General features: G+C 38.8%; 1 protein-coding gene across 2 annotated transcripts in view; it reads left to right on the top strand.

Moving 5' to 3' along the window:
- The window catches only part of LOC142421996 (uncharacterized), a 51839-nt gene that overhangs the window by 9995 nt on the left and 19805 nt on the right, over window positions 1–22039 (top strand). Inside the window, exons 3-9 of one of the 2 annotated variants that reach the window (XM_075527293.1) lie at window positions 256–347; window positions 1368–3845; window positions 8265–8447; window positions 11837–12004; window positions 13769–13870; window positions 17488–17598; window positions 19090–19268. In XM_075527293.1, the coding sequence (XP_075383408.1) occupies window positions 290–347; window positions 1368–3845; window positions 8265–8447; window positions 11837–12004; window positions 13769–13870; window positions 17488–17598; window positions 19090–19268 (3279 nt within the window). In that variant the 5' untranslated portion in view covers window positions 256–289. The remainder of the gene's footprint in view (window positions 1–255; window positions 348–1367; window positions 3846–8264; window positions 8448–11836; window positions 12005–13768; window positions 13871–17487; window positions 17599–19089; window positions 19269–22039) is intronic. The other variant, XM_075527294.1, reaches the window with a different exon arrangement.

Below are 22039 nucleotides of genomic sequence, written 5' to 3'. Positions count from 1 at the left end.
GGTTCAGGCCTCATAGCTGATATCATCAGACCTTGATTTTAAGCTATTATTTAGAAACCTTTGAAAATTTGGTCTGAAATAACCAAGAGAAGAAAATAGATGCATTAGTACCTGCTCTAGCGCTTTTCTATTTTTCATTATAACCAGTCAGTTCTTATGCAGGAGAAAAGCCAAGTTAGATAGCCTGAGAGAGTTAGAGAGTAAAATTATTCCAGAGAAACTTTCTTATTATCCAATGTTTTCCCTCCCACACAGAAGAGTGGAACCCAGATGCCCTCAGTTCTTAGAAATGAGTAGAAAAAGAAGAAAAAGCTGCAAGGGCAGAAAGAGCTCTGATTCCAGAGAATGTAAGTTTACAGGAATGTTTAATTTGAAGTAAAAACATCAGAATTATAGGTGGTTATTCTCCATTTACTCATCAAGACACAAATCCTTCTTTGTGCCCAAAGCTCATTGTCAAATTGGAAAGATTTGCACTCAAGTGTGGGTACATACAGGTAATGTCTTGATGAGGCTAGCTGTTTTATTTTAATTGAGCTGCTATCCTACCTATTTCTGGCAAAATCTTTCCAACAGTGCTGGTGTTTAATTGCCCCAAATTTTCAGCAGTCTTGCTGTAGATTTCTTAATGTTGTCTAAGTTTAACAGCTTGTTCTAATCCTGCTTAGGTAGATGTCACTGTAAACTGTTATCCTCTAATGCACATGACCTATTCTAAAAAAAGCCCAAGCAAGACAGAATTTTATGTAATTGTATGAATGCCATGAAATCTTGCCTAGTACAGCTCCCACCAGGAAACAGTATTTTCTTCTGCTTCAGATAGGGAGCTGTGGCTCACGCCTCCTGGCAATGTGCCACTGATGTGCTCTGTGATTGTGACAATATTCATTAATCCATTTGTTTGCTTATCTATAAAAGGATTAGAAAAGTCAAGTTCCATGTAATTTACCACAAACTGCAAACATGCAATGGGATATTGATTGTCCCAGTGTGTTCACAGGAATGAAGTAAATACTGAGAGGAGTAATGGAAGTAAAATGGTAGATCTTTTTAAATGCAAATAGAATATGTTAGCACCTAAATACTGTACAACTTTCTGAGAAAAAAAAAGTTAATATATTAATTTCCTTCAGTCAGTGAGTTAACATTGCCTACCCTGTTTATCTGACTTCACATTTCTTACCAAATAATTAAGACAGAAGAAGGTAATATTGAAATGAAAAAATAATGTTGTGGAAAGTACACTACACTTTAAAGATAGAATAGGCGTTTTCTGTGAAAAGTGTCTCAAAGCTAATCATACATTTGTGATACTGCTTACCAAATCATGGGAAAAATGTTTTTTCTTTTTTTTCATCTTAAATTAGATGAACAGTTGTCATCCATTTGTAAATGCCAGCAAAATGTAGGAAGCCTTGAAAATAAAACAGATGAGGCTCTGGCTCACTTCACTGAGCCACTGGATGTAAAAGGTACTGAAGAAAATGGAAAAGATCATGAAAACAAGAATGCGAGTAGCTCAGATGCATCTGAAGACAGAGACCTTGATAACGTATCAGACAGCGAAAAAGAAGGAAAGAAGGAAAAGAACTACCCTCCTCAAATGTTCTCTCCTCAACAAGATGAAATCCTAGCTACAGTAACTTTTGGTGAATCAGAGGACTCATCCACAGGAAAAATTACACTGTGGAGCAAGCCAGATTCTGCAGAGTCCATTAGCTTGGCTACTGGAAAAATTATGGCAGAAGTAAAATATGGTTCTTTTAATGTGAAAGTAGAAATTAAGAATGTTTCTTTGTTTGATTCTGGAACAAACATTGTAGCTAAAAAAAGGAAAAGTTCAAATAACAATAAATGTTGTCATGAAAGACAATACCAGAAAAGCCAGTGCTCAAAATGTTCAAAGTACCAGTGTCCTTCAGCTGACCATTCAGCAGAACACAATGGGAAATACAAGGGATCCTCTAAACATAAAATTCAAACTGCCATCAACAAAAATGCCTCTCTGAAAATGAACATTGAAGCAAAGGAAATTAAAGTGGAATATACTAGCAGAAAGAAAAATCTAAAGGTTAACATCAAACCTGGTGAACAGGCATGGAGCAAAACCTGCAACAGGGAACACGAAGATACGTATTGGAGTGAAACAGATTATTCTGTAACAGAGGCACCTTGCAATACAGATTGTGAGTCATCTTTTAGCTTTCATGAAAAAGTAAACTATGCATTCCCAGATGGATGTACACAACTCCCTCCACCTAAAGAATTTGCTGATTGTGACAAAATGCATTTGGATACAATTGCAGAGGGGGCATCTTTGTACCCTGTTAATGACAGAAAGGAATCTGACGACGTCTCTACAGCCTTAAGAATATGGAGGGAAGAAAATTATTTCTGTAAACATAACAAAAAGGACTATGAAGACCACACCAATGAAAAGGAAGATTTTTCAAAAGATAAAATACTTTTCTCAAAAATAAATAACACTAATTGTCTTGTAGCTAGTAATACCGTGAATAACCCAAATGCTGGGAAGGACCGTATCAGTAAGAACAATGTATTAGGTCAAGAAAGAAATCGCTGTGACAAATGCAGAGACATAGGGCAAAAACCAGCAAGAAGAAAGTCTTTCCCAGATACTACCCTTGATGTACCATCACCAGTTCACCCTAGAAGGGATTCTGGCTTTTATTCATTGCCATCCTTAAAAGTATTGCCGAAGGAGACGAAAGCAGGAGATGTCTATAAAAGGAACTTACATGTTCATACCAGCTATACAGAACTTTGTGAGTGTCCTGACTTGAACTCCTCACTGGGAAGTTTGAGAGGTCGTAAGCCTTCGTATCAGTATGCTTTCACGTCATTTGATCATAATATTACCATTTATCCATCTGAGCCAGAAGAAAGTCTAGATGACACTTTTTTACTGAATGACTATGCAGACTATGTGGGGCAAGGTGAAGAAACAGAAGAAACATTAATGGAGAGTGTTCATTCCAGTGGTACTATAAATGAGAAAAAAGAAAATGGGCATGCAGAGCCTCTGAGAAACCTAGCCATATGGGAGGAAGACTCTGTGTCTAGCAAAGATGTTTTAGATGAAGGGACACCAGAGTACAACTGTCTAGAAAAGCACATTGAATTGCAGAACAAACCTCAGGTGGTACAGGTGTCTCCACATTCTAGAAGCCCTTCAGGTGAACTTATTAATGACAAGGAAAGTACTAATTATGCATCTACAGAAAGTGCTCCAAACCAACTTTCAGCTTTACAGCAAGATGTTCACCCACCCCCTGCAGAGCCTGAGGTAACAAAGAAAAGGAGAGGGTCAGTAATGACTGTGATAACTGGAGAACGAAGACTCATCCAAGGTGACACTAAATTGATACCTGATTCTTTCAGCTCTGCAGTAAGAAAAGAGCCTAAACTTCCCTGTAGTACACAAGAGAAATCCTTGCTGTCACCCTTGCTATTAGATCCCGATGAGCATGACATAAATAATGAATCAGAAAGCTTTTCTGTGATACATGACATATCTGGGAATACCATTGTTGAATCCAATTGCCATAATGATTCAGCACAGGCTGCCATATTATCTACCTCTTCAGCATATACAGAAAAGAAAGAGAATTCCACAGAACATTCAAGTGTCAAGGAAAGACTGGAGAACTTTTGCACTAAACAGTCAACTGATGATGGCTTAAGGAGAGAGCCTGGGGCACATCAGCTACCTCAGTTAGCCAAATCCAACTCTGATGAAGCTGAGAAAAAGATTGAAATGAAAGAAGATTTTCATCAGAATGCAGATATCCCCCCATCATCAGTAAAACAGATTAGTCAGAAAGGTAGGTCTTATAAGACTTTTGGAGTTAATATCACTTACACACTTTTTGCATAGGTGGTTTAGTACTTTGATGACATCTTTTTGGGAAAAATGAAAATATATTATAACTTTACAAAGATATGATATTGGTATGCTTGGCTATTTGGTTATAATATGCAGTTATTGTGTTGAGGATCCTAGGAGCCATCTTGTAGAGCCAAGTAACTTAAATAAAAAAAATAAAGAAAATTTTAATGCAGCTTTGCTCAAGAAGTGGATTTCCTACATTAAACAGTCAACCCATCCTATACATCTAGTGAGAGAAGCAAACACCAAAACAGGAAGGGGTTTTTTGCAGTTGCCATGTGACATGAACTCAGAGCTCTAGTCAGTATTTAAAACTACGTAAATCTGTTTCTGGAATCCATGTGATCTAAGCAAATACTGAATTCTGAGTACATCTCAGTCCTAATTCTGGCTGAGCATTTGTCATGGAAAGACCATAGCGGATCATTTAACCTTCTTTTCTCCTCTCTTTATATACTTAAGAAAACTGCATATGAAAAAGAATTATTTTAATGGCTAATCTTTTACAAACCTTCTTGCCTTCACTGCTGTTATCCATCTACCCATATCCATAACTGGTCATTTAAAAGGCGTGTTTTGAATCATAAAAATGTGAAGCCATACTGGGACACTGCACACTACAATGTAGGCTTTTTACGTTGTGAATATGTACATACACATACATGTGTGTTCTTTAAATATCACTCCAAACACTTTAATTTTCATTTTAATTTTAATTTCAACTTTAATTTTAATTTCTTAATCAAGTTATATGCAAATATAACTCAGATTGTCCTCTGCAGAAGAGAATGTTTCCAGCAGGTTTGGAGGCCAGGAGTTTTATACTGTTGAAAAATACATACTTTCTTATCATGGGAAAAAGTCTTCAAGAATCTTAGTAAAAAGCATCAGAAAGTTTTTAATAATCTTTCTAGTTCACAATATCCGCAGAAAATACTGGTATGTCTGTCTTAGGGCTGGAAGGTACGTTCTGTGACGAGCAGCTAAGAACTTTGGGCTTGTCTAGTCTGGAGAAAAGGAGGCTGAAGGGCAACCTCATTGCTCTCTACAGCTTCCTGAGGAGGGGAAGTGGAGAGGGAGGTGCTGATCTCCTCTCCCTGGTATCCAGTGACGGGACGCCTGGGAATCACAGAATCACAGAATCACAGAGTCATATAGGTTGGAAAAGACCTTTAAGATCATCGAGTCCAACCGTAAACCTAACACTGCCAAAAACCATCACTACACCATGTCTCTAAGTACCTCATCCAAACGTCCTTTAAATACCTCCAGGGATGGCGACTCAACCACTTCCCTGGGCAGTCTGTTCCAATGCTTGATAACCCTCTCGGTGAAGAAAAATTTCCTAATATCCAGTCTAAACCTCCCCTGGCGCAACTTGAGGCCATTTCCTCTTGTCCTATCACTTGTTACCTGGGAGAAGAGACCAACCCCCACCTCTCTACAACCTCCTTTCAGGTAGTTGTAGAGAGCGATGAGGTCTCCCCTCAGCCTCCTTTTCTCCAGGCTAAACAGTCCCAGCTCCCTCAGCCGCTCCTCATAAGACTTCTGCTCCAGACCCTTCACCAGCTTCGTTGCCCTTCTCTGTACGCGCTCCAGTACCTCAATATCCCTCTTGTAGTGGGGGGCCCAAAACTGAACACAGTATTCGAGGTGCGGCCTCACCAGTGCCGAGTACAGGGGCACAATCACTTCCCTAGTCCTGCTGGCCACGCTATTTTTGATACAGGCCAGGATGCCATTGGCCATCTTGGCCACCTGGGCACACTGCTGGCTCATATTTAGGCGGCTGTCAACCAACACCCCCAGGTCCTTCTCTGCCAGGCAGCTTTCCAGCCACTCTTCCCCAAGCGTTGCATGGGGTTGCTGTGGCCCAAGTGCAGGACCTTGCACTTGGCCTTGTTAAACCTCATACAATTCACCCCAGCCCATCGATCCAGCCTGTCCAGGTCCCTCTGCAGAGCCTGCCTACCCTCCAGCAGATCAACACTCCCACACAAGTTGGTGTCGTCTGCAAACTTACTGAGGGTGCACTCGATCCCTTCGTCCAGATCATTGATAAAGATGTTAAACAGAACTGGCCCCAACACAGAGCCCTGGGGAACACCGCTTGTGACCGGCCGCCAACCGGAGTAAACTCCATTCACCACCACTCTCTGGGCCCGGCCGTCCAGCCAGTTCTTTACCCAGCGAAGAGTACACCCGTCCAAGCCATGAGCAGCCAGTTTCTCCAGGAGAATGCCGTGGGAAACCGTGTCAAAGGCTTTACTGAAGTCTAGATAGACAACATCCACAGACTTCCCCTCATCCACTAGGCGGGTCACCTTATCATAGAAGGAGATCAGGTTGGTCAAGCAGGACCTGCCTTTCCTGAACCCATGCTGGCTGGGCCTGATCCCCTGGTTATTCTCTACATGCCGTGTGATAGCACTCAGGATGATCTGCTCCATCAGCTTCCCCGGCACCGAGGTCAGGCTGACAGGCCTGTAGTTCCCCGGGTCCTCCTTCCGGCCCTTCTTGAAGATGGGCGTCACATTCGCTAATCTCTAGTCAGCAGGGACTTCCCCAGTTAGCCAGGACTGCTGGTAAATGATGGAATGGTTCAAAGCTGCATCAGGGGAGGTTTAAACTGGACATTAGGAAGCATTTCTTTACTGACAGGGTGGTCACACACTGGAACAGGCTTGCTAGAGAGGTGGTCAATGCCCTATGCCTGTCAGTGTTTAAGAGGCATTTGGACAATGCCCTTCATAACATGCTTTAACTTTTGGCCCTGAAGTGGTCAGGCAGTTGGACTAGATAATCGTTGTAGATCCCTTCCAACTGAAGTAGTCTATTCTATGTCCTCCAAGGTTGTCTTGTTTGGCACTGGTAATGGAAATTTCAAAAACACCTGAAGTCTATGTAGACTATATAGATATGCTATATAGGTAGATATTGCTATATAGATCAAGATCTAAAATATTAAAATAAATAGAAAATTAATTAAATGGAAATCTCTTTAGAACAAGGTATAGAAAGAAGACACTGAAGGAAGCCTGCATGGTCAAAAACCTTGACTTCTTATACATTAGACCTCAGTGGTTAAACACATTGCACAGAAGTGAGGTGTAGCTGTTTCTTGCATTTTCATTTTATTCTCTCCTTTTCCCTTTTGCTCCTTGCTAAGAATTACCTGTGTAATTCTCTTACCTATCACCTCACCTGGTCTGTAACTTGGGCCCTCTTTTGGTCTATGGTCATATTTTGATTGTCGATCTGTGTTATTCTAGCAATGCTGTGAGTGTGTACAGCCAGTACACTTAAATGAGTAAATGTGTACAGCCAGAAAGAAGTATAAGCATTTAAAGTTTTAAAACACGGTAATAAGATTTAAAGTCCACTTGTAATGTGGGAATACCAGCCTACTTAGTCAAGACATTGGGCACAAGGGGCAATGTGGGACTTCCTGTGCTCAGTAATTCAGTGATGCTAGAACGGAAAAGTGACATTTTTCAACAGAGTGAAAGCATCTAGAACAGAGGAGAAAATCAGATGCAAATGTTGTAAACAGGATGGAGGAGAGGAGTCCAGGCAATCTAGAAGTCTGCTGGTGTTGTGGGAACTTAATTATTATCAGAGGGGCAAGGACTCATGCAAAGGGCACTACAAAGACACTACAAGAAATTGGGTTCCTGATTCTCAGCAATGTCAGCTGCCCTGAAAAAGGGGCTCAGTGACACAGATGTGTGATGGAGATCTGACTGAAACCAGAAAGAGGCTATTGAGCCAAGCAAGCACTTACACAATCCTCTAGGGAGCCTGTTGATGCTGGGCTCACTTTCTCCCGATCTGCCTTTGCCAGTGGGTACAGGTGCATTTTCAGAACAGAATCTAACACAAAGTCTGTTTTCCAGTTGTTGTTTTAGCTGAAATAGTAATACAACAAATAAATTTATACTGCCCTACCTAGAAGAAACCTAAAGTAGAAAGGTATATCCTCCTTTTATCTGCATGTGTGTCTTGCAAGATTTTTAATGTTTAAATAGCACTTTATATATCTACATACTGACCACTCAAAAATGTATGAGCACTTGTAAATAACATCCATGAGCAATTTACATGTTTCTGCCGTACAAATGTCTTTGTAGGTATTTAACTACAGATACAACTACCACAAGGTAATCACATGTACTTTTCTCTGCAGGAAGACCTCAATTAGTCTAAAATACATACTTTATGAATATTTTCAGTATTATTTGGTATTTTCATTTCTATGGTTAGGTTATTCTTGTATTTCAAATGTGGAAATTTTAAACAGTATAATTTTTTAAGTTGTCTTACACGTTCCTCACAATGTCTGGTTAAAATTTAGACTTGAAATCAGAAATTACTAAAACCAGAAAGCTACCTTTGATGAAAGACACCAGAGCAAGTGATAGTTCCCAGGAAGAAGCAATAGACCAGTGGGCCAGGAGACGGAAACAGTTCAAAGACAGCAAAAAATGCAGTTCAACTGGAGGAAGCTCCATAAACAGCACAATCACTGAGGGATCAAGTGAGTACATTAGTCTTATGATTGTATTATTTCTCCTTTGTGTGATTGACACTCTGGCAGGGTTTTCAGCTAAGGAAATAGATCTTCAGTTCATAACCTGAGTCTCTCTCTTAGTCATTATCATGAGCAAGCGTATTTTATTCAATTGAACTGTTCCTCACTATGGGAGTTAGTATCCTCTCTCCTTCATATAACCAAGCGAACAATCTGACTGAAAAAAAAGCTCATTCTACCATCCTTGTCCATATGCAATTTCTGTTAAGACAAGCTTTAGGCACAGACAAACAGGAAATCGCTTACGGCAGCAGCTTTGAGGGTGTAACAAAAATCATAATCCTGATGCTTACTTTGCTTATGTCAAAGCCATGGTGAGCTGAGAGACCTTCTCTCATCACTAAGATAACCACCTGCTCCACCTTCTATTTTCAGGCTTGTTGCCTAGATTGTCCTTCACTGTCCCTCCAGTTACTGGAACAGTTAGTCCCGTAGCTGTCTCATTAAGAAATCTGTCACCTCGCCATATGCTTGAGCCTGTACCAAACTCATCAGCTTAAATCGCATGGGAAGGACTTTTAAAGATTAACTGCTTAATGAATTTACGTTTCATGCAGATGGAGTCCCCAAACAAGGACTGCACAGTCTAGGAGAGAACATACGTGGTACTTCTTACTTCACACCTCCATTGCCTCCTGTTTTGCTATTTAGTAATGTAAGAAGTACCTTGTACAGATGAAGAAATGTGCACTTCCCTGTGGAAATATTTTGTGGTACAATGTTTACTTTTGGAGAGGGAAGTTTTATTTGTAGATGTATAACCTCCTTTTTGAAGAAGGTTAAATCCAAACCTATAGAAGACTGACAGCTGCAAGACTTCAGTGCAGGTCCAATACAAGATAAACTGTAAATATGTTCTATCCCTGTACTGAAGAGATAATTCCTACATCAGCAGGGCCTCAATTCACTACCTAAACATAGGTGTCAGTGGCCAACTGGGACACCAATAGGGTTCTGAGATATGTGACCTACAGGAGACCCATGCCGTTTTGAAGCAGTAAGTGGACAGCAAGTGAGATACCCTAAGGCATCTAGTATGGTACTAGCCACCTATGTTCAGATAACTGAGTCAATCCCTAAGTTTTTAATTGCTGTTAACAAAGCAGCAGGGATGACTGACTTATTTCATGTGGAAATGAAAAAGATGTTTATTGGTAGCAGTTTCCATTCTTTGCCCCTAAAACAGATTCTAGTCCACAGCAAGATTAGAAAGTTACCATGTCAAATCACCAGAGCTCAAAAAACCTATCAGGAGATATATACACCAAGATAAACTGTTTATTGATTTCAACAGTAATGTCTCTTGAATATAAAGCTGGACCATGAATTTTACTAGATCAGGCACATGCTGGTTTCAAAGAGAAAATATATTAAAAAAACCCCACAAAACCAAAAAAAAACCACACCAAAACAAACAAACAAACCAAAAAAAGATAAAGTTGCAAGAACTAGAATTGCTTTCCTTGAGACAAAGCTTTTGGTAGCACGTGGCCTGAACCTGAAGTGGCCTCCAGAACAGGTGATTGAGCAGACAATTCTGTCACAAATCCTAGTATCTAATCATTTTGGATAGTATGCTACAGGCCTGAGACTTCTGTCCCTTTTGCTTTGGTAGCTAGGCTGTTCCCTGGAGTTTGCAGACTTGAGACAACTCTAATCAATATTTGGAAGCAGCAGCTCCTTACACGCTTACTTCCAGCAGCTGAGAAGAACCTAAGCGCAGTTTGTTCCTGCCACTCATCAACTTCTCAGTTTGACATCTGTGCCAAAAGCTAAAGGAGGGGAGAGGTGAAAAGACATTCAAGAAATGTCTTGGCATAACTCCATAACGCCAGCATGGTAGCATTTATTTCTGTGGTTTTGCCTATTTGCCACATTTGAAGCTCTACTACAATTATAACAATTCAGTATTAAACTGGGAAAATACTATGCTGTACTGAATTGTTCAGTGCTAGTCTAGGTTTTCTTAATTTGTAAATTTATGGTAGCAAGCTGAGATGTGCTTTAAATGTATCAGCCTAGTAGTATTTATTTATTTGGGGGGTTTTTTTATGTACTAGTAGCTTTTTATACAGTTAATCATGCCATCTCATACTGTCTGCATAATAAGGGAGAAGCTGGTGGATGTGTATTTGTCTACATAGGTACAGTTAAGCAAACTGTCAAAGTGAATGTTAGATGTATTCAGGAAGTAACTTGCTGAACAAAACCAAATAAAGGTTAATTTTTATCTTTTCTGTTTTGAAACTGGAAATCATTCTGCATAATTGCCACATCAAACACAGGATAAACAAAGCAAACAGATCCTTTCTCCAGCTGTATTAAATCTAGCTGCATTATACCAGGCATTTTGACTGAAAGGAGCATGATTTTTTTTTTCCTCAGACACTTTATACTAAAGCATTTTTTCAGTCTGTTAGCACAGTCTCTGATGTTTTATACTTTTATATACCTTTCACCATCCATTTTTAGCTTTGAAGTTCAAGCTCCTGGTCTGCTTGGGAAGTTGTCATACTATTGCATAGCCTTTTTCTCCACAGTCAAACTGCTGTTTATAGCCTGCCTGTCACACAGCCAGCTGCCTGCTGTCCTATGTCCTTGTGAGGCTGAACATTACTGCTTTTTCCTTTAGCAGAGAATTAGAGCTCTCCTCCATCTCCATGTTAATCTAGGTGACATGGTTTGACTCAGTGGACCCATTGCAAGACATTGTGAATGTAAATTAATATAAAATATGAATCTGAAAATCCTCATGATAACACATGTAACATTATACAAATATTCAACAGCCTAGGACAAGCCAGAAGTTCTATATTAAAAAAAAAAAAAAAAAAAAAAAACCAACCCCGCCTATTCTAAATACACACATCTGGAAGAGCTAAGATTAAACAAACAGCAAATATTGTCATTATTACCTGAGTCATGCAAGTTACTTTTCAGCTTCTTTTTTGTCTTCCCATATGCACTGAACTCATACTAAATTTCTAGAAAACTAGAAATTTCCTAATCAAATGGGCCACACAAGAAAGCTTAACAACTGGGTAAAGTCAGACTTCTCTTAAAGAGGTGCAGCTCCTGTTTTGACAATTTGCATTAAAACTTCACTTGGCATTCAAGTTTAATATGCAATAGCATCCAATATTGTGTTCTTGTATTTGGACATCTTTTCAGACTGCCCCTTTAACATCAGCAAAATTGCAGAACTAAGTACAGACATTACAGACAGTTCATTAAGAAGCTTGTGGCATTTATTCCATGCTGACTGACTGAGGTCTGTTATTCTTCAAGCATTTTCCCTCTTGACATTACTTTTACTTGTTTTATCCTCATGACAGTAAATTCAGAGGATGCTCGGTCAGTAGATCTGGGACTACATTCTGAAAATGAGGACAGAGGTTTTTATACAGAAAACTTTCATTCTGCTTCCTGGGTTTTCAGAGGAGATGATGTCTCTCCAGATAATAGTCCTAGATGTCTCAGCAAACGGCCTAGACCAGTGGCAAGTAAGTTGGCTAAAGCAGCAGGTAATAAATGTCATAAAACTGTATTTATTTTGGGCACTCTGAGGATTCCAGGGGATCCTCATTTCCAGGGGATCCAACATTTTGGAGAAGATGCTGGATGCTTATGCTGAGGATAGAAAAAAGAGCAACCCAAGAAGCTAAAAGGTTACAAAAAACCATAAATAAGTAGTTCCTATTTAGCTACCGCCTTGCAAAATGTCATAATTACTTGAAAAAATTGATACTGGTAAAAAGTCATAACTAAACCTCATCTCTTGCTGCATGATAAGAGTAGAAGCAATGTAATGTCATAGCTTCTTCAAACATGGCAAAATCATAGCTATTTGTGGACATAAAGTATTATAATGGTTATAAAATCTGTTCTCCATCAAACTTTCAAACATAGTAGATCCAGAAAGAAAAGAATCAAGTTTGCTATGGATAAGAAGGGTTGTTCTATTTGTAGTTTAAAACCTGTCATGCAAACAGATATAGTGAATAACTTTTGCAGGGTGATGGGAGGTTTTCCGTCACTTTTCAAATATTAGGTTACTGAAAAGTAACACAGTTCAAAGAACGAAGACAAACTGAAATCCCCCTGTAGTTTTCCAGGAGATCATTCTTTGCTGGAGTTCATAAATCATTCACAATATGAGAGGAAACAAATGTCCTCTATAAATCTCCAGATATGAAAAATCTCCCTTAAAATATATGAGAATATTCTGGAGAGCCATTTTGATTGCCTCTTCCCCCAGGGGAGAGGTCAGAAGTGCAGCAAGATAGTTAAAGTAGGTGTTGAATTATCCATGCTCTTTTAGACAGGTAACGTCAATTGGCCTACTAGTAAAGTAACCTTGAAAGCAATTTCTATCTTCCAAATAGTACATGATTTGAAGACAAAACAGCTGTCATAAATTATTAAATTGGCCTCCATTAAACAAACCCAGTAAAACAGTCAAATGATCAAAAGCAGACACTCTGAGAATTCAAATTTACACTGAAGTCCTTCATGAGTATAAGATTTACTAATGAGCCAGACCATTTGAGACACAATAATAATGCGAGACCCTGAGAAAAAGTTGGAAGTAGGCAATTAGACCCTGAGCTTCCTTTTTACTGAGGGTGATCCCTTAACGTGTTAAATTCTGCTGACTTGAAAAACATTTCACAGCCACTGGTGGCAAGAGATGCCAGTGTGGTGGGGGGTTGGACTAGAGGACTGGTAGGCAGCGGGAGCAGGGAGTGGACAGGGAAGGGTAGATGAAAGCAAAAGAAACAATTGGTATCCAAAAGATAGAGACCTTCTAAAATATAAAAAGAATGAAACTACAAGAAACAGATTTAAACTCATTTGAGAATTTAGAGTATATTTTGTATTTGCAGCTTAGAGGTCTGACACAGACAGCAGGAGCGCTTTTCTATCCCAGAACACCATCAGTAGACTGGAACATCTGAATGCTTTTCCACCTCCTCATTATGAAGTCCAGGCACTTAACTTAAAATGCTCATGAAAGTACACTTCATTGCTGCTGTCTGTCTTTGCCCTAACATGAATGACATTTGATCAGTTATGGCGTGAGGGGAGTACGCACTGGCAGAGGAGTAGCACCAAACAGCTAGGAGTGATATGGAAAGTATCCTAGCTGTTTGCAGAATCAATAACTGTCCGTGCCTATAGATAAAAAGTTTTAAAAACATGCTGCTGCTTATTAAATTGAACTTGACTTGTAGAGAAAATGGGATGTCTTTTTTCCTCTTTTGCAGTTCGTGAAAGAACAGTGAAGATTGCTAAAGGAACTGGCAATTACCCTTGGGGTTTCAGGATCCAGTTCTCAAAGCCTATCCTTGTGACTGAAGTTGACACAAGTAAGTTGTGTTTGTACTAGTTAACTTCTCCTGTGAAAATGTATGAAAATAAATATATAATATTTAGTAATATACTATACTGTAATATAATTAATATAATATACATGATATATAACGTGTTTTATAATAATATGCAATATTATTATACATAAATAATTTCCATAATTGGTGGTGTAAGGTGTTTAATAACATGTTCTTGAACTGCTCATGACAAACGATCTTAGAGCCCCAGTATGCCTATGGGTAAACTACACTCCACTGTTCTGTGTCCTTCCATACCAGTTGATACCTCATGCAAGTGTCTGCATCCAGCCTCTCTTCAGATGTAAAGTCTAGAACTTTTGGGGATTGACATCCATTAATGACAACAGGCCTTCAAGAATGAAATGGAGGATGTAGTGGTCCTCATAACAACATTTCCAAAAGTCTTATTAGCTGGAGACGCTTCTGCTTTGATGGTTTTCCATCAAGCCATCTATAAAATCTTAAGAGGTGTGCTGTTAAGATTATACTTCAGGTTAGTTTGATGATTGCGAGGAACTCCAGAAGAAACTCACAAAACCGAGTGAGTGAGAAAAAAAGTGGCAGATGAGTTTCAACAAAGATGAAGTGTAAGATAATGCCTCTAGAAAGCAATACATGATGGACAACACGGTATTGGCAGTTATGCTCAGGAATGAGATCTTGGGAGTCACCACTGAAAGGTCACTGAAATCATCATCTTTGTGTGCAATGACGGCTTAGAAATCTGGCTTTAGCCACCATCTGGCTGCCACCATCAGTAACAGCAGTAAGAATGAAACACAGAGAGTCAGGGTCACTGCCGCTACCTAAAAGCTTGGTTCACCCAAATCTAGAGTATTGCTTGCTGTACTGCTTTCTGCATCCCAGGAAGGACACAATAGAATTAGAGAAGGAGCAGAAGGTACAGGAGACTCTGATAGATTTCTACTACCAAAGGCACATATAACGAAAAATGTCATCCTAGACCAAGAATGCTGGTGAGTGCCTCCTAGCAAGGCATCTAAGAATAGCTCTGTCACTTTGCCAGCCTTATGTATTATATTGTCCAGCTTCCTGACAACACTGGGAAAGCCTGTGAATTCAGAGGCTTGTGAATCCATTAGCTGAACCCATCATTTTAAAAACAGCCTGCTGAGCTACTAAATAGGGTCATCATTAAACACCACTAGGGAAGATCAGAAAAGTCAGAAATCTGAGCAACATTCAGAGAAAAAAAATTACATATCTGAAAAGGTCAACACTTTACTAACACTTTACAACTCTAAGACTTGTATTAGAAACCCATGCATCCCCTTAAGGTCTGAACATAGTTAGATTTATACCTCAGTTATACTTTTTGCATGACGCTGCTGCTCAGTTCTAAAAGTCATTCTAACTTGTTGCCTCAGAGCAAATGTTCTACTTATTAAATACTAAAAATAAAGCCTTCAGTCCAGAAGAGGAACTCAGGCAAAGCACAAACCTATTCAAAAGAAATAAGGGAAAATGTTGGAAGTGGTTGCTTTACTTTCTTTATGGCTATGCCTATTGTTTATCAAAGGATCTCTTAATCTTTTACTGTAAACTACATGAAAATAAACATGATTTTGACACCGGTATCCTGGAGATCATTCTGTATTCATACATGTCTGAATACAATCAGTAATTTCCATTGTCAACTGAAGCTTTGCCAATAATGTAAATCTAAAAAACCTTTGCTTACAGAATACTATACAAAGGACTTAGTAAGATTAAACTGTGGCTAAAGTGGCTATGTAATGTTCTTTATCCTGAAAGAGCTACCTAATTTGAGCCCAGAATACTTTTTTATAGTCCTTGAGACTAGATAATCTTCATAGTATAATTTATGTGAAAAGTGATTTACTGTGAATCTGAGAAAGTAATTTTGAATGAAAAAACTCATTCTGCTCGTCTTATTAGAATGTTACTTTTGACTACAAGGTTAAAGATCAGTATCATTCGTTGGTGATTATTTTAAGAAAACAAAATTACTGGGCTCAGCCATCATTTGTCTAAATAGCACAACTGTGATGATGTGTTTGTGCTTGGACAGCTAGCTGTTATTCTCAGATTGCTGGGAATTTCAGTACCTATTGATACAAAGTTATCTCTGTTGCAAAGAAATGTTTCTTCTCTCCAACATTAAGTTTTAGATGATTTCCCAATTGTAAGCATACGGATTCCTTTAGTGTTCTTAAAGAGTATAACCTCAGAAGAGGTCTTTCAAATTAGAATGTGGGAAAGTTTTTTACCTAAATATAAATAAATCATAGGGCATGCATACAATATTAGCCCTAATACATACCAATTTACCCTGTAACCTACTAATTAAAATTAAATATAGCAAAACACCTACTCATATTGTATATCACTCCGCTTACATTTATTTGCATGGGTTTTTTTCAAATGCAGTTGTTTTAAAACAGCAACAACAACAACAAAAAGACCTATTCTTTTTCACAGACAAACTTCTAGTACAAGTCTGTTTTCTCAAAATATGACTCATTTCACAAAAACAGACATAAAAATTGCATTTGTATCATTTTGTTTGCACACTGAGACATTATTTTAATAATATTTTAAAGACCACTTATGATCATAAAGTCTTGTGTAAGATCCTCAGGGCCAGAACAAACCAAAACATGCTGGCATTTGCAGATTTGCAAATGATTTGTAATACACATCAGAGTGAACCATGGCTTTTTTATGCCTGTTTATTATTAAGCTTTTACTAATCTCTTCCCTACAACTTCTAAGCATCCTCAGAAATACACTGAATGATCGCATTTACTGCATGATAGGGTATAAAATCTTTTAAAATATACATTAAATAGTATGGACATGGAACAATATTTTCCAAAAACATTTTTTTCATAGTACATTAGGAATGCTTAATTATAAATGTGAAGGAAAAGACTGTGTCTGAGAAATTTGTAACTGGGATTTAAGACACTGTGTATTGGTGCCTCTGAATGGAGCATATTTATCACTTCCCTAATTTGCCTCCATTCCTGTCTGGCATGTGTCTGAGCCCTACTTTATTAGGTGTGCATGTGCTTTGCAACAGTTAGCAAATAAACAAAGGTTCATATATTAACAAATCTGATTCAGTCCCTCCTTCACTGACCCTTTGTTAACTTAATAACTTTGTTATTTCCTCTTAAAGACAAGATCCACAAAATACTATAGCCAAATTCTGTTAACCAGCAAGAGAAACCATAATAATAGATGTTTCCTCTACTGACTTTACTGAACATTGCACCAGATCTTTGTTTGCAGTTCAGGCCAAAATGCTCAGATACTGAAATGTCTATTTGCATCTTAAAGCGTTTAAGTCCTAATGGCTTTTTTAATGACATTTCTCCACTGCCAGTGATCATCTAGTCTTGAACCAGTACCTAAATCCTGAAGTTTCATTTACAGGCAACTAACAGGTTGCTCAGAAAAACTTGCTCCACCTCCAAGTTGTCATCATGAAGGTCCCAAACCATAATCCTTGACTGGTTGGACAGACATCTGTTTTGCTAGAAAAGCTTGATTACACAGACATGCCTGATATCCTAACTCTAAATAATTTTTTTTTTTTATTCCAGACAGTGCAGCTGAAGAAGCAGGGCTTCAGGTCGGCGATATTCTGATAGCAGTCAATGGAACTGATGTCACCAGCATGCCACATTCAGAAGCTGCCAATCTGGCAAGGAAAGGTAAGTTTGAGATCACAATAAATTACACGGATGGGTCAGGATTGCTGTACAATTCTCCAAATACATCCAGACAAGGTAGGTGATGGACACAACAGAAACCTTAATTAACAGTTTAATACATTAGTATTTAATGCAGCAGCATTGCCTAACTCACTTTTTTATCTAGACCTTGCTAGGAACACAGAAGAAAATGAACATACAAAATATTCCCCAAAGCACATGTGACAGTAACGCTTTTCGCTCTCCTGCCTTAAAGAAAGTGACTGAGAAAGTCCTGAAAGTGACTGCAGAGACACCAATACCTTATTTATGCCTTATGCTTCCTCAGGGAGAAACTTCACAGCTTGGTTCAGTGCACCCAGTGGTTATTTTTGTGTCAGCAAGACCTGAAGTCTAGTCAGCAGAGCAGAGAGGTTGTTTCATGAGGCATCCTTTTGCAGCACCACAGAAACAAGGAGTCAGTGATATTAATCATGTATATTCTTCCTAGAATTTTGATGAGTAAAACCCAAAGATACCCATGTTTGCATGCTGAAAGTTAAGCTACTGCAGTTCTTTTATTTATCCCAGATATAGTTTTGACAAGGGCTCACAGGAAATTCAATAAATTAAAATGCTTTTACAAGACAGTGACAAATTTAACTTGACACATACCAAGTTCTTTAGTTATAGAGGTGCCGTTCACACTGTTATATTTAAGAGTATGTCAAGTCTTTTAGTAGATAAATCTCTGATTACTGGGTATTTTTAACTCCTCAGAGAACACCCCTTGGCCTAAATCTTGGCACACAGGCAGCATTCGCAAAGTCAGATGTCCCCAAAAGAGAAATCCAGCAAATGTTTTGCAAGTGAAAATACCTCATAGTCACATTTCTCAATCCTCTTTAAGGCATTGCCACCTGCTCTGAAGTAGTATCTCATATAATCAGAATTTCAGGCCCTTAGGCTCAAAGCCATAGATGTATTGATGGCATCAGCAAACATTATGAAATTCTGCCTCACTGTTGATAACAATAACAAGTTTTCAGACAATCTTGCAACTTAACATCTCCTTTGAGCACTTACCTTTTGCAAATTATAAGTAGACACTTTAGCACACGTTAGTCTCCAACAGCAAATCCCCTCAGTGAGGTGCACAGATAGCAGAAAAGGCTAGTAGACTCCAAGACATGGAAAAGAAAGAATTCTCAAGAGTATATGTAAAATAACAGAGACTGAAAGTGCCCCTAAGAGCATTCCCAGCAATTTTTCTATAAAACCCAGTTTATGTACACCCATTCAGTTGAAAGAAGGCCAAATATTACTTGATTTAATTCACCATTTCCTAGGCTGCTTTGCTCCTTGCTGCTTCTAGATGCTACATTGGGAGGAGAAGGGCATGGGATAGAATACTGCCTTCCTGCTCTGTACCCTATAGGTATATTCAAAAATATTGACAGACTGGATTATAGTTTTGACCTATGTTTTCACATTCTTCGTGTAATATTTTAGGTCCTGATATCCTGACTATGGTGGTAGGATCAGATATCAGCCGTTACCCTAACACCCCCAGACCTACCTGCCGAGGATATTTGCACAAACGAACACAGTCAGCGATATTGAAGGGATGGAGAAAGAGGTGGTTTGTGCTGAAACATAATGGCTACCTACACTATTACAAACACAAGAAGGTAAGGAGGGAGGCTGGTGAGGAAGCAAGCTGTGTCCTGAACTACAAAGTGCAGCAGTATTGTACTCAGATTCATTATCTTGATTTGTAGTATTTACAGAGTAACACCAGCACTAAAGATGTTTTTGTATGTGGTATATAGAGGAGGCTTGTTGAGCAGTTCTGCTTTCCTATATCCTAGTCACAGACATAGACACTGTCAGGCTTTTATGGATTCACATTTAATCCATAGTTCTGATCATCAAGAAGTCTATGAATTGAATAGGCTCTGGGAGGCTTTGGATGAGATGAAGTAGTTTCAGATGTGTATTCCATCTACCATTATATGTATTTTCTTAAACAGGCATGATCATGAGATTTCTTTGTGTCTGTGAATAAGCTATAGACCTGCACAGAAACATATTGGGAAGTTTCTTCAGAGTAGCGTTGCCCAGCACTTCATTCTCTGTCATGTGAGCAGGGATCTGTATAGTACTTAGTACTCCTAAGTAGTATACAAGACTTTAACTTCATCTAACAGTAGACATCCAAAAAAGGAGTAAAGCAGGTGCTTCATGAAGAGAAATTTTTTACTTGGCTTTATCCTGAGGGTCCATTTTAGTGTGTCATAATTTACAACCCTCTAGTTGTATAGTGAGTCTTAATGGCACTAAATCAGTGGCTTCACGGTTATCTCAGCTACAAACATTTGAGTATTCTACACAGTTATTCGCCACTAAATAAATGAATAAATAAAGACATCGCATTTAAAAAGGAAAAAAACAGGGAGTTTTCCCTTGAAGCAGTTACCTACAGGGGTGACTGTCTGGCGGGTTCAGGCAGGGCGCGGCTGGACAGCTCCGGGAGGCGGCAGCGCGCGCCGGCCGGCCCGCGCCCAGCAGGTGGGGGACGCGGGCAGCGGGCAGCGGGCACGGCTCACAGCCCTGGCCGCGACGGAGCCGGTGGACTCACCTGCCCTACAGTAGCCTTTTACTGTGGTCTGTGAGGCGGTCAGCGGGTGCTGCATGTAATTACAAGTTACTAATCCCTTCCCCTGTGTAGCTTCGTAATGAAGTTACTCTTTGGGAAAGTTATACCTATAAAATTGAACAGATTGATTTCAAAGCTTGTGGTCTGTTCAGGGCTTTCTGTGGTAAAACATTTTACAGCTTGTAAAAAAGATTCAAGGTCATCCACTTAGCATTCATTTTAACCTGATTTCAAGAAAACTTAGTGAAGCTGAGAAAATTTGCCTCGGTGAGGGATTTATCACTAGGTGAAGCCCATGTAGCTTCCAGGAAATCTTCTAGCTAACCTAGGAAGGGCATCAGTGGAAATATCAGCTGGTTAGAAACAGGTAGAAATGTGTTTGTCTCCGACACACAATTTGAACACATCAGTGAAATACACCCATGTCCACCCTTGATCAAAAACTACGTGAGAACCTGAGCATGGCACCAAGTCCTTGACCTGTAAGTAGTTTTTATCTTTGCTAACATGGTCATGCACCTTTTGGTCAACTCAGCACATGAAGGATGTAGACATACCTGTACCCATATACATATGTGGACATACCAGCACAATTTTGCAATAAACATGAATATAATCTAGACAACAAGATGGTGTTAAGGAAGTTCAACCAACAGAAGACAATAGGGAAGCTAGTGCTACAGGCTTCACTCCTGATCATGAATCTAGCTTCATACTGTTTTCTTCTACTATGCCATCTCTCTATTTCATACATCAGTCTCCCATCTATATATTTCATTTTTTGCTCGTATATGTTTGCCTGTTTGGTCATTTTTACATGAATAATAGAGCCACTCCAGTAAAATCCTCACTTGAAATTTTTTCCTTTTTAGTAAAAACTAGAAACAAAATTATTTCTATCTGAAAGATGCTGATGCAATGCTTTCCAAGGACTGTACTTTGAGGACTGCATGGGTTAATCTTTATAGTTCAAGATCTCTGATACCCCCTACAATGCATTCTGGTCCCTCCTCCTGGTGATCCTAAGCAGTTTTTCGTGGACAATACTGTTAAAACAAAGAAAAGAATTCACATGAGGCACTGCAGTTTCATATCTGAACTGAAATTAATCAAGCTTTCAACATTTAAGCTTCTTAATCAAAATCAAACACTTCTGTGGGAAAAAAGACATTTTGTGAAAGGTAATTAAAAATTATAGAAAGAGTTATCTCTTGTACAATTCTCTATCCGCCTGACATTTCCAGCAGAATATCTGGTAGGTTTATTTCTCTGCATATGCCATGATATACACACTAGCCATCTAATCAGGGTTATGCTGCAGAATCACTGAGTGTACAACAAAGTAGTCTGGCTTTCCATCATCATTATTTCAGTACTACTTATTCTGGTCTCAAAACAAAAACAAATAAGCAAGCAAATCACACACTGGAAAAGGATACAAACATATAGAAACATATACAAACATTTGTTTGAAGAGAAGTTTTTATTTTACCCTAGCCAGGTCCTTCACCAATCTCCTGAAATGTAAAAAAAAAAATCTAGTTATGCCTTTTAAACACTCTCCACTTTCCAAGCAGTTAAGTACCTCTGAAGACAAAGAGTGTTAGATAAATTGGTTTGAGGATTAGAAGGTGCCCCATAATCTTACATTCATTAATATTTAATTAAATTTTCTTTTATTTTTTTCAACTAGTGGGTTTCTTTTTAAGCCTATCTTTTCTTCCCCAGCTAGCTTTGTCTTATTTACTGCACTGAAAAAATAACTATTTCAATCATACCAACCTTATGTTTTGATCATAGGCT

The sequence above is a fragment of the Mycteria americana genome, chromosome Z (assembly GCF_035582795.1).
Source record: "Mycteria americana isolate JAX WOST 10 ecotype Jacksonville Zoo and Gardens chromosome Z, USCA_MyAme_1.0, whole genome shotgun sequence".
Classification (NCBI taxonomy): domain Eukaryota; kingdom Metazoa; phylum Chordata; class Aves; order Ciconiiformes; family Ciconiidae; genus Mycteria; species Mycteria americana.
The sequence above is the reverse complement of the archived record's forward strand: the minus strand, read 5'-3'. Positions and strand labels throughout refer to the sequence as shown.